The 11,716-nt window shown below is 50.7% G+C and overlaps 1 protein-coding gene across 1 annotated transcript in view; it reads left to right on the top strand.

The window, feature by feature from the left end:
• Strc (stereocilin) overlaps nucleotides 1-11,716 on the top strand; it is an 18,528-nt gene that overhangs the window by 643 nt on the left and 6,169 nt on the right. The window contains exons 2-18 of the mRNA XM_021156511.1: nucleotides 1,936-2,721; nucleotides 2,808-2,832; nucleotides 3,701-5,078; nucleotides 5,937-5,999; nucleotides 6,099-6,209; nucleotides 6,353-6,519; nucleotides 6,658-6,844; nucleotides 6,944-7,059; nucleotides 7,306-7,438; nucleotides 7,979-8,161; nucleotides 8,412-8,450; nucleotides 8,625-8,792; nucleotides 8,900-8,965; nucleotides 9,423-9,542; nucleotides 9,883-9,941; nucleotides 10,606-10,729; nucleotides 10,839-10,951. Coding sequence (XP_021012170.1) covers nucleotides 1,936-2,721; nucleotides 2,808-2,832; nucleotides 3,701-5,078; nucleotides 5,937-5,999; nucleotides 6,099-6,209; nucleotides 6,353-6,519; nucleotides 6,658-6,844; nucleotides 6,944-7,059; nucleotides 7,306-7,438; nucleotides 7,979-8,161; nucleotides 8,412-8,450; nucleotides 8,625-8,792; nucleotides 8,900-8,965; nucleotides 9,423-9,542; nucleotides 9,883-9,941; nucleotides 10,606-10,729; nucleotides 10,839-10,951 — 3,838 coding nt within the window. The remainder of the gene's footprint in view (nucleotides 1-1,935; nucleotides 2,722-2,807; nucleotides 2,833-3,700; nucleotides 5,079-5,936; nucleotides 6,000-6,098; nucleotides 6,210-6,352; nucleotides 6,520-6,657; nucleotides 6,845-6,943; nucleotides 7,060-7,305; nucleotides 7,439-7,978; nucleotides 8,162-8,411; nucleotides 8,451-8,624; nucleotides 8,793-8,899; nucleotides 8,966-9,422; nucleotides 9,543-9,882; nucleotides 9,942-10,605; nucleotides 10,730-10,838; nucleotides 10,952-11,716) is intronic.

Genomic DNA, 11,716 nt, shown 5'->3' with positions numbered 1-11,716 from the left:
TGGCCTGGGCTCACTGATTTTCCTAGACTGCTGTGTGGTAAGCAAGTCCCAGGCAGCATCCTGGTTCAGGAGCCTTGATCCTCCCTTTCTGCCTTCACAGGACACAGTAAGAAGGTATCACGTCTGAGAGAGCAGGCCCTAGGCAGACACAGACTCTGCCACTAATTAGATGCTCTTTCTAAATCACCTAGTCTACAGTGAATTTTGGATTCAGTCTGGGGATCTATACTAATCTAGAACTTTGATGCATGGCCATTGGACAAGAAAATTTATGAGTTCTCATTGATTGTAAAGGTTTAATTATTCCGTAGAACTAATGCATCAGTAATAAAGGAAGTCGGTGGCATGAGCTGTGTAAACTTACTGGGTTTTAACAGATGTAGTGGACCTGTCATACAGAGCTAGAGTCTCTAGGTTCTACCCATCCAAGCCTGACTTCTAACCCAAGAAGGGCTGAGCTGTGTTCTCCAAGAAAGAACACAGAATTAAGTCTAAATTTTTCAAGGACTGGCCATGCATCTGGTAGCCCCTATAACACCACATTTAGCACCCTTGACTAAGACCAGATGCCAATTTTTTTGTAAGTCCTTGTGAGAAGAGATGGGGGGAGGGGAAGTGCCCATTATATAAATGAGAAATAGTATTCCTGTCTTAAGAGGTATCTTAAGCCTCGAGTTTCTCTTTTAAGCATGGAACCACTTTATTCTGGAAGAACCCCTCCTAACTAGAGCAAAGGCCACCTTTAAGATGGAGTTTAATACAGTTTGGCTCAGGGAATAAGAGTGAGGCCCTTGTGAAACTTTTCTTTATGGTGGGAAGAACCTTGTTGCTACAGAAAACCTTTCCATAGGCTGAGATGTTGTTTTCTAGGTGTAAATTTAAAGCAGGGATTGAAAACAGGGCGGTAGAACATCAGTTGGTCTAATACCTGTCTTTGCACAGCCTGCAAACTAAGCAAGCTTATCACATTTTAATGGGTAAATAAATAAATCAATAGATAAATAAATAGATAAATAAATAGATAAATAAAAAGTGGGTCATTTTATGTCAGTGAAAACGGCATAAAGTTCTAATTAAGTGTCCCCCATTAAAAGTTCAGCAGAATCCAGTCCTGTCCATTCACTCGGGTATTGCCTAAGGTGGCTTTGCCACTGCAGAGCAGAAGCCTTTTACAAAGGACACACAGAGCCTACAGAGCAGAAAATTTGTAGACTCTTGCCCTTTACAGATAATGTCCCTTGGTGTGTGTGTGTGTGTGTGTGTGTGTGTGTGTGTGAGAGAGAGAGGTTGAGAGAGAGAGAGAGAGAGAGAGAGAGAGAGATTGAGAGAGAGAGAGATTTCCCTTCTTTTTAAAACTGTGTGTGCAAACAGGTAGATACAAGGATTTCAATCTCTCTTCTTCCACCAGATGGGTTCTGGGATTTGAACTCAGGTCGCTAGGCTTTCTGACAGATGCCTTTACCTGCTAGGCATCTAACTGGTCAGCCATCCCCCTTTAATGAGACAAGAGTGTATGGTAGATGAGTATGGTGGCTTGTGCCTGTTAGCCCAGCACTCTGAGGCAGAGGATTGAGAGTTGAGTCCAGCCTAGATTACGTATAGAAACCTTGTCTCAAGAAGTATATAAAGTAATAAATAGTGTGAGGGTTAGCCATTTAGATAAAGCTAAAGAGACAAGGAAGTGGGCAGAGATTGCTGCTGTGGGTGACACTAAGGTTTTTGAAAGCACTGTAGGGTACCGGCAGCCTTCCGTCTTCAGATCTCAGCAGGGAATTGTGCTCAAGGGAAAAGTTTGGGTTTTAGGCCTTTCTCCTTTAGTGATCTCTTGTCTCTCTTCTTTTTTTTTTTTGTTTTTTTTTTTGTTTTTTCGAGACAGGGTTTCTCTGTATAGCCCGGGCTGTCCTGGAACTCACTTTGTTGTCTCTCTTCTTATAGTGACTTCGGCCCCTACTGGGCCTCAGTCTTTGGATGCCGGTCTCTCCCTTCTGAAGTCATTCGTTGCCACTCTGGACCAAGCTCCTCAGCGTTCCCTCAGCCAATCACGGTTCTCTGCGTTCCTGGCCAACATTTCTTCATCCTTCCAGCTTGGGAGGATGGGGGAGGGACCGGTGGGAGAGCCCCCACCTCTCCAGCCCCCTGCACTGCGACTCCATGATTTCCTCGTGACACTGAGAGGTAGCCCAGACTGGGAGCCAATGCTAGGGCTTCTGGGAGATGTGCTGGCACTCCTGGGACAGGAACAGACTCCCCGGGACTTTTTGGTGCACCAGGCAGGTGTACTGGGTGGACTTGTAGAGGCATTGTTGGGAGCGTTAGTTCCTGGAGGCTCCCCTCCCCCCACGCGACCCCCATGCACCCGTGATGGCCCTTCTGACTGTGTCCTGGCTGCTGATTGGTTGCCTTCTCTGATGTTGTTATTAGAGGGTACACGCTGGCAGGCCCTGGTGCAGTTGCAGCCCAGTGTGGACCCAACCAATGCCACAGGTCTTGATGGTAGAGAGCCAGCTCCTCACTTTTTACAGGGTCTGCTGGGCTTGCTTACCCCAGCAGGAGAGTTGGGCTCTGAGGAAGCTCTTTGGGGTGGTCTGCTGCGCACAGTGGGGGCCCCCCTCTATGCTGCCTTCCAGGAGGGGCTACTACGAGTCACTCATTCTCTGCAAGATGAGGTCTTTTCTATTATGGGACAGCCAGAGCCTGATGCCAGTGGGCAGTGCCAGGGAGGTGAGTGCTGCCAGGGCAAGAGCTGGGATGTAGCAGGGGAAGAAAGTGAGATGGGGTCATTTTCTTCTTTGCTCTTTCCCTCCTAGGCAACCTTCAACAGCTGCTCTTATGGTAAGTAGCAGGCGACCTCCAGTTCTGGGAAGTTGGGTCTCAGCAACCTGTAGATAGAGTGCTGAGGGCATCAGCCCCCGTTACTAAGGAGGAAGCCAAGAGGAGGAGTGTGGATTGGTTTTGGAGTGTGATGTCTGGGTTGGTGTTCAACTCTCCTTCTTCGTTGTCATGTGACACATGTGATATGTGCCTCACTTTCCCCATTTGTAAAACAAAATAACTACCACTACAGAGTTGTTGTGAGGAATACAAAGAGTTGAGACAAGTTAAGCATGGTGGCGCACGCCTTTAATCCCGGCACTCTGGAGACAGAGGCAGGAGGATCTCTGAGGTCGAGCCTAGCCTGGTCTACAGAGCAAGTTTCAGGACAGCCAGAGTTATACAGAGAAACCCTGTCTCAGAAAAGAAAAGAAAAAAAGAGTTGACAAAGTATAAACCGCTTAGAACAACGTTGAGCATATAGCGCTATTATACGTGAGCTTGGGGGCACAGAGGCACAACTGTACTCCTCTGTCTCAGTACAATAACGCCAGAGCACAGACATATTCAGTTGTCCTAATGACTTCCTGATAGGAGGCCAAAATCAAGGGTTGTCTGTAAGCTACCCAAAGCCAGGTGAAGAAGGAAGAAACAAGGGAACAGGCGTGGGCTGTCCCAGGCAATCTTGTGCCTTGGCAGCATAGATTTCTCTTCTTTCCTTGGCCTTAGTACTCCGGTCAGTACTACCTTTCTTCTCAGGGAGCTTATCTGAGGAAAAGGCCTGTGCTTGCCTAAAAGCCCCCTGCAGAGCTCTGAGCTAGAGTCAAAATCTTCAACGGAGGAAGTGTGAACTGACCCCTGTCCTGCCTGCTCCTCTCTGTGCACCCAGGGGCATGCGGAACAACCTTTCTTGGGACGCCCGAGCACTGGGTTTTCTATCTGGATCACCACCTCCACCCCCTGCTCTCCTGCACTGCCTGAGCAGAGGTGTGCCTCTGCCCAGGGCTTCCCAGCCTGCGGCTCACATCAGCCCTCGACAGCGGCGAGCCATCTCTGTGGAGGCCCTCTGCGAGAACCACTCAGGCCCAGAGCCACCCTACAGCATCTCCAACTTCTCCATCTACTTGCTCTGCCAGCACATCAAGCCTGCTACCCCGCGGCCCCCTCCTACCACCCCACGGCCCCCTCCTACCACCCCACGGCCCCCTCCTACCACTACGCAGCCCATTCCTGACACTACACAGCCCCCTCCTGCCACCCCAAGGCCCCCTCCTACCACCCCAGAACCCCCTCCTAGCACAGCTGTCATCTGCCAGACAGCTGTATGGTACGCAGTCTCGTGGGCACCAGGTGCCCGAGGTTGGCTCCAAGCCTGCCATGATCAGTTTCCTGATCAATTTCTGGATATGATCTGCGGCAACCTCTCATTTTCAGCCCTGTCTGGCCCCAATCGTCGCTTGGTAAAGCAGCTCTGTGCTGGCTTGCTCCCACCCCCCACTAGCTGTCCACCAGGCCTGATCCCTGTGCCCCTCACCCCAGAAATATTCTGGGGCTGTTTCCTGGAGAATGAGACACTGTGGGCTGAACGGTTGTGTGTGGAGGACAGTCTGCAGGCTGTGCCCCCGCGGAACCAGGCTTGGGTTCAGCATGTGTGTCGGGGCCCCACCTTGGACGCCACTGATTTTCCACCGTGCCGCGTTGGGCCCTGTGGGGAACGCTGCCCAGATGGGGGCAGCTTCCTGCTCATGGTCTGTGCCAATGACACTCTGTATGAAGCCTTGGTTCCCTTCTGGGCTTGGCTAGCAGGCCAATGCAGAATTAGTCGTGGAGGAAATGATACTTGCTTTCTAGAAGGCATGCTGGGCCCCTTGTTGCCCTCTCTGCCCCCTCTGGGACCATCCCCACTCTGTCTGGCTCCTGGTCCTTTTCTGCTTGGCATGTTATCCCAGTTGCCACGCTGTCAGTCCTCCGTTCCAGCCCTCGCCCACCCCACGCGCCTACATTACCTGCTGCGCCTACTGACCTTCCTTCTGGGTCCAGGGACTGGGGGTGCTGAGACGCAGGGGATGTTAGGTCAAGCCCTGCTGCTCTCTAGTCTCCCAGACAACTGTTCATTCTGGGATGCCTTCCGCCCAGAGGGCCGGAGAAGTGTACTGAGGACGGTCGGAGAGTACCTGCAGCGGGAAGAGCCAACCCCACCAGGCTTAGACTCCTCCCTCAGCCTCGGCTCTGGTATGAGCAAGATGGAGCTTCTGTCCTGCTTCAGTGTGAGTGAATGGTCTCAGGGAAAGCCCTGGGAGCAAGGGGAGGGACCCCAGGAAATTTCCCTGATATAGAGAAGTAGTGTAGTACTCCAAGTGATTTAAGTACACAGCTCGAGAGCTTGATGCGCTTGGGCTGCCAACCACAGTCAGGTTATTCTGTCTTCTCATATATAAACTGAGCGTAACAAGATGCTGACTCTTAGGGTAGTTGCAAAGACCATATGGAATGCTTTGTGCTGTGGGTTCAGCCTGGTGCATGATACATAAACATGCAAGCAATAAACTTCATTTCATGATTCTCTCACTTGCCGACTCTCCCTTGTTCTGCTTCAGGAAGCAAAGGATTTTCGTTCTCTCCCTATTGAGTGAGGATTGTAGGTTGGAAAGTAAGAATAAGAGAGAGAGATTGAAAACGTACAAGCCTGGTTAGGTTCAACTGTTGCATAAATTACTGTCATCTTGGGACGAGTAATGCTTTCCTGCACTGTAGATTCTTCTCTGAATGCCAAAGGAACTTAAAATATTGCATTTCGTAATCGATTCATCGAATGTCTGTTATGTAAAAGGCACTTTGTGAGATTTGTTAGCTCGTCTTAGGGCCACTTTTTCAAGCCCGAGATTGAGTGGAACGGAATTTGAGTGGTTGGAGTTTGGTTCAAGCCTACCCGTATTTGGCACCGGAGTACAGGAGAAGATAGGACATGGTCCCAGATTTAATGGGGGCTGCCATCTGAAGAGATGCACATACCAGCTTCAGATGAAGGGCACGCAAGCATCCTCACGAAGCTGAGTTAAAGTGCCTGGGGGAGACTTAGGGGGATGGAGAGACAGCACTCTCTCCCTGTATGTTCTCTTCACCAGCCTGTACTGTGGGATCTACTCCAGAGAGAGAAGAGCGTTTGGGCCCTGAGGACCCTGGTGAAGGTAGCAGGTGTGGGGAGGGCACATGGGCAGCTTACTGCCTGCCACGGCTTGAGCTGGTTAGCCACCGAGCTCACACTTACCATTGCCTCCTGTGTCTAGGCCTACCTGCGCATGCCTCCAGAAGACCTTCAGCAGCTTGTGCTTTCAGCAGAGATGGAGGCTGCACAGGGCTTCCTGACGCTCATGCTTCGTTCCTGGGCTAAGTTGAAGGTGGGGCAAGAATATAAGGATCAAAGGGACCCAGATCCTTAGCATTCTGGGGGTTTGCTTCAGTGAAAAGAGGAACCCCAAAGAGGGATGGCAGAAAATACTGAATAAGCTCGGAGGCAGCATCCATTTCTCTGTTCCTGCAGGTTCAACCATCCGAGGAGCAGGCCATGGGCCGCCTGACAGCCTTGCTGCTCCAGCGGTATCCACGCCTCACCTCCCAACTCTTTATCGACATGTCACCACTCATCCCCTTCCTGGCTGTCCCTGACCTCATGCGCTTCCCACCGTCCCTTTTGGCCAACGACAGTGTGTAAGCACTATTCCTGCCCGTCAAGCCCATCGGCCTACAGAGAGGTCCCTTTCAGGGAGACTCTCCTTCCTGTCCACAGCGACAAGACTATAGCAGAGAGGATGTAAGAAAAATGCTAAGACCTGTTACTCTCCTTAGCCTGGCTGCCATCAGGGATCACAGCTCAGGAATGAAGCCTGAGCAGAAGGAGGCCCTGGCAAAACGACTGCTGGCCCCTGAGCTGTTTGGAGAAGTGCCTGATTGGCCCCAGGAGCTGCTGTGGGCAGCCCTGCCTCTGCTTCCCCATCTGCCCCTGGAGAGCTTTCTCCAGCTCAGCCCTCACCAGGTCGGAGAATCATCGTTTTCTGATAGAACCATCTCCTAGTGGGGTGCCCTATGGGGTCCCTGTCTCACCATCACCCCACCTCTCCTTCCCCCATCTCAGATCCAGGCCCTGGAGGATAGCTGGCCAGTAGCAGGTCTTGGGCCCGGACACGCCCGACATGTGCTTCGTAGCCTAGTAAACCAGAGCATGGAGGATGGGGAGGAGCAGGTGCTCAGGTGAGTGGCTGTGGTGGAGTCAATGACTGACCAGCATGGAAGTGTATAGAAGCAGGGCTGGTATTGCAGAAAGGAAGAACAAGGGAGGAGGAAGGGGCCCTGGCAAGCTAGGGGCTCTGAGAGGGAAACTGATATATGGGGCTCACGTTTCCTAGTTTAGTTTATATGCCTACTCCACGTACCAAATAGTTGGTGCCTGGGTACTCATCTGGAACCACATCAAGGCCAACTGCATGCCTCCTTCAGGCTTGGGTCCCTGGCCTGTTTCCTGAGTCCTGAGGAGCTACAGAGTCTGGTACCCTTGAGTGATCCAATGGGGCCTGTAGAACAGGGCCTGCTGGAATGTGCGGCCAATGGGACCCTCAGCCCAGAAGGACGGGTGAGCCCTTTGCTACAAGTCTGAAAGATCCCAGATTCCCCTAGGGACGGTGTGAGTGACTTGCCCAATCGTGCTGACCAAGCTCAAGCACAGTGGTGTGGGCTCCCTGTCACCTCTTTTCTTGAGTGTCTAGTCATTCTCACCTCTTACCTCTGCTTCCTATCCCTACCCTATTATATATACCCTTTGTGATTTTATTTTAAAGATTTATTTACTTATTATATGTAAGTACACTGTAGCTGTCTTCAGATACCCCAGAAGAGGGCATCAGATCTCATTCCAGATAGTTGTGAGCCACCATGTGGTTGCTGGGATTTGAACTCAGGACCTTTGGAAGAGCAGCCAGTGATCTTAACTGCTGAGCCATCTTTCCAGCATACCCCCACCCCCACCCCGGTGATCTTGAACCTGTTCTACTCTGGTCCTATGCCTGGTTCCAAGTACTAGCTCAAGCCCTGGTAAATCCAGATGTGCATTTGGGAAGGCAGTCCTGGGCACAGCTATATTCTCTCCCTAGTTCTAAGACTTCTTTTGATACAGGTGGCATATGAACTTCTGGGAGTGTTGCGTTCATCTGGAGGAACTGTCTTAAGCCCCCGAGAGCTGAGGGTCTGGGCACCTCTCTTTCCCCAGCTGGGCCTCCGCTTCCTGCAGGAGCTCTCAGAGAGCCAGCTTAGAGCCATGCTTCCTGCCCTACAGGGAGCCAGTGTCACACCTGCCCAGGTGAGCCTACTTACTCTCTGAAGCCCTGATCACGAGAACCCTATGTGGAGATGTTATCAACACCTTAAGGGGAACCATATGTCAACAAGGCATGCCTCCTTGCCCTGTCTCAGCTCCAGAGGGACCCCCAGACAGGTTGGTTCTTGTGGTGGCTGAGAGAGAACCGGAAGCTTTAGAGGGCAGGTCCAGGGATCAGTTTGAGACTTGGCTGATGGGGCCTGAGAACTGTTCCTGTTCCATCCCATCACAGGCTGTTCTGTTGTTTGGAAGGCTCCTTCCTAGGCATGATGTAAGTAGCAGGAAGTTCTCAGTGACTCCTGGAGGGCTGTGTACCCCAGTCCCATGGCTCCTGTATTGGCCCTCTCCTCCCTCTCAGCTCCCCTCATGGCTACGACCCTACTTTATTTTCCTCTCTAACGTCCTGCCCTTCTTCTTCAGACATCTTGTCTCTCTTGTTTCTTAGCTGTCCCTGGAGGAACTCTGCTCCCTGCACCCTCTCCTGCCAGGTCTCAGCCCCCAGACACTCCAGGCCATCCCTAAGAGAGTTCTGGTTGGTGCTTGTTCCTGCCTGGGCCCTGAACTGTCAAGGCTTTCAGCTTGCCAGATTGCAGCTCTGCTGCAGACCTTTCGGGTATGAGGACAGGGAGAAAGAAAGAGTGGGATATAGGGGATAGACACCTTTGTTTCCAGGGAATGCAAACACATACACACACACACACACTGTTAATTCTTGTGCAGGTAAAAGATGGTGTTAAAAATATGGGTGCAGCAGGTGCCGGCTCGGCCGTGTGCATTCCTGGGCAGGTATGTGTGGGGTCTCCGGAATGAGCAGCTCTCCATGTTCTGGGTGGTTTTATCTGGCTAGTGTTGCCTCACACCCTTGCCCTGCAGTGGCTCTGAAAGTTCAGGTTAGCTCTGTGCCCACACAGATAGTGACAGGATCCCAGTTCCTGATGCAGAGCAGAGCAGAGCAGTGTGCTCCCATTATCTCACAAGGTCAAAACCTAAAGGAGGAGGCCATCCAGGCCAACCTCCTGTGTTCTGATGAAAAGACTGAGGCTGAGAGAAGCTAGGGGCCTAATCAGGTGTCTAATAGCACAATACAGCCACAGCAGCCCGAGGTGTGGGGACACTTAAGTAGTCCTTGCTGCAATGGCAGGTGCCACTCCACCCCATCCTAGCTTTGGTCCCTTTTTGCCCTTCTCTGAGGGCTAGTACAGACCTTCTCACCCATCGCTACACTGCCCATCACTGCCTGCAGCCCACCACTTGGCCAGACTGCCTGCTTCCCCTGCTCCCATTAAAGTTGCTACAGCTGGACGCTGCGGCTCTTCTAGCAAACCGAAGACTCTATCGGCAGCTGCCTTGGTCTGAGCAACAGGTAACTCTTTTTTTCTGCCCTTAGATCTCACCCTCTGTCTTCTCTGCTTCTTTTATTCAGACCTTACTCTGATACCTTATCCCTACCACTGCTTCACTGCTCTCTCTCTCTCTCTCTCTCTCTCTCTCTCTCTCTCCCTCCCTCCCTCCCTCCCTCCCTCCCTTCTTCCCTTCCTTCCTTCCTTCCTTCCTCCTTATTACTTGGATCAGAAGAGAGTAGGGCTTTGGAAAAGGGGAGGGGGTGGTAGGAATCACAAAGTAGAGAAATAGAGCCCCAGGCTTCCTTCTGAGGCCCTCAATACAGTACCTCCCCTGGGAAGCTCTTCTCTGTTTATTTATAGGCACAGTTTCTCTGGAAGAAAATGCAAGTGCCTACCAACCTGACCCTGAGGAATCTGCAGTGAGTAGCCATGTTGGACAGTTGGTTCATTTGAGCTGGCATTACTTCTGTTATTGCTATTCTTAAGTACTTTCTTGTTCTCTTCCTACCCTGCCACAGTGCCACAGCTATCCAGTTATTGCTGTGGGACTCAGAAAACTTAGGCCCATGTCACACCCCATTACCAAGAGTTAAGTCTCTTAGTCACTCTAAACCTCAGATCTTTTTCTTTTATATAATAAGAATTAAAATAGAGTGCTAGTGAAGACTGAATAAGATCAAGACACGTAAGAGCTTTAACACATCACTTGGCCTGGTAGAAAGTCCCAATAGTCACTTGGTGTTCTTAATTTAATTCAAGGTGACTTTAGAGCCACTAGAGAAAGAAGTCCGTATCACTTTACTTACACCTACAGTAAAAAGAACCAGGGGCTTTGGAACCTGAAGACATAGCTCTAGTCTCAACTTACTTCTAGTAGACTGGTGTCAAGAATATCCCTTATTTTCTCACTGCTCAACAGTGAGGATGTTATGGAACGCTAGTGATGTTATCTATGTACAAACATTTCACAAGCTGTAGGCGACTATCACTGAGCATCTGCCTTTGTGCTGAGAGTGCTGGTATGGAGGATCGGGCAAGCCAGTACATGTGTTACAGAGCATCTTCCCTCCCACATGTGCACAGGGCTCTGGGCAACTTGGCAGGAGGCATGACCTGCGAGTTTCTGCAGCAGATCAGCTCAATGGTTGACTTTCTTGATGTGGTACACATGCTCTACCAGCTGCCCACTGGTGTTCGAGAGAGCCTGGTGAGAGGGTGACGTAGGTACTAGTGGGAGGCTTGGACCCTTGGTTAAGAACCCTGGGGGCCATGCTCAGTTCTGTTTGACCCTGCTTTCTCTACCCTATACCTCTTAGCGGGCCTGTATCTGGACAGAGCTACAGCGGAGGATGACAATGCCAGAGCCAGAGCTGACCACCCTAGGGCCAGAACTGAGTGAGCTTGACACAAAGCTACTCCTGGACTTGCCGTAAGTGCATGCTTGGAGATGCGGGGACCTTGGGACCCTCACCTTGGAGTAGAAGCTTCCCACTTGGGAAATACCCAGAAGAGGTAGCTTTCTGGCTAGTGCTTCCCTAACATCATATACAGCCCCAAACAGGACTCTTTCAAAGTCGTTTTGTGAGTCCATCTGTTCCCAAGAATGGCCCTGGTACAGGGAAGCTAATACTGTGCCAACAGGTGAATTTAGGGAAGCTCTAGGCTACATTAATGGATGTGTAGTAACTGAAATAAAGGAGGAAATGGTCTATTTATGTCTTAGAGGATTGTAATCTGATTAGAGCACCAGAGGAGTGCTCTACAGAGGAGTGGATGGGGTGAGAAATAGAGCTTGTTTCAGAGCCCTCAGATCCCAGAGAAGGTACCCAGTAAAAAGTGTACAGACTTACTTATGAGTGGGTCCATGGAGGCAAGACTAGGATTAATAAGGTAAACAGATTTTTTTCTTTTTGCACAATGTAATACAAATGAAGTAGCGCGTTTCTGATCATTTATACTATTCAAATGTAAGGTAGATGGTCCCATGGAAGGAATGATAGCTAATTCACGTATGAATTAGGGTGAGAAGAGTAGGCAAGCTAAGGTTCCTCCATGCCAGACATTCTAGTTTATGAGTATCTTTTTAAAAGGGTCTCGCCGGGCGTGGTGGCGCACGCCTTTAATCCCAGCACTTGGGAGGCAGAGGCAGGCGGATTTCTGAGTTCGAGGCCAGCCTGGTCTACAGAGTGAGTTC

Source organism: Mus caroli, chromosome 2 (assembly GCF_900094665.2).
Source record: "Mus caroli chromosome 2, CAROLI_EIJ_v1.1, whole genome shotgun sequence".
Classification (NCBI taxonomy): domain Eukaryota; kingdom Metazoa; phylum Chordata; class Mammalia; order Rodentia; family Muridae; genus Mus; species Mus caroli.
Note: the sequence above shows the minus strand (reverse complement) of the source record. Positions and strands in the feature narration are given on the sequence as shown.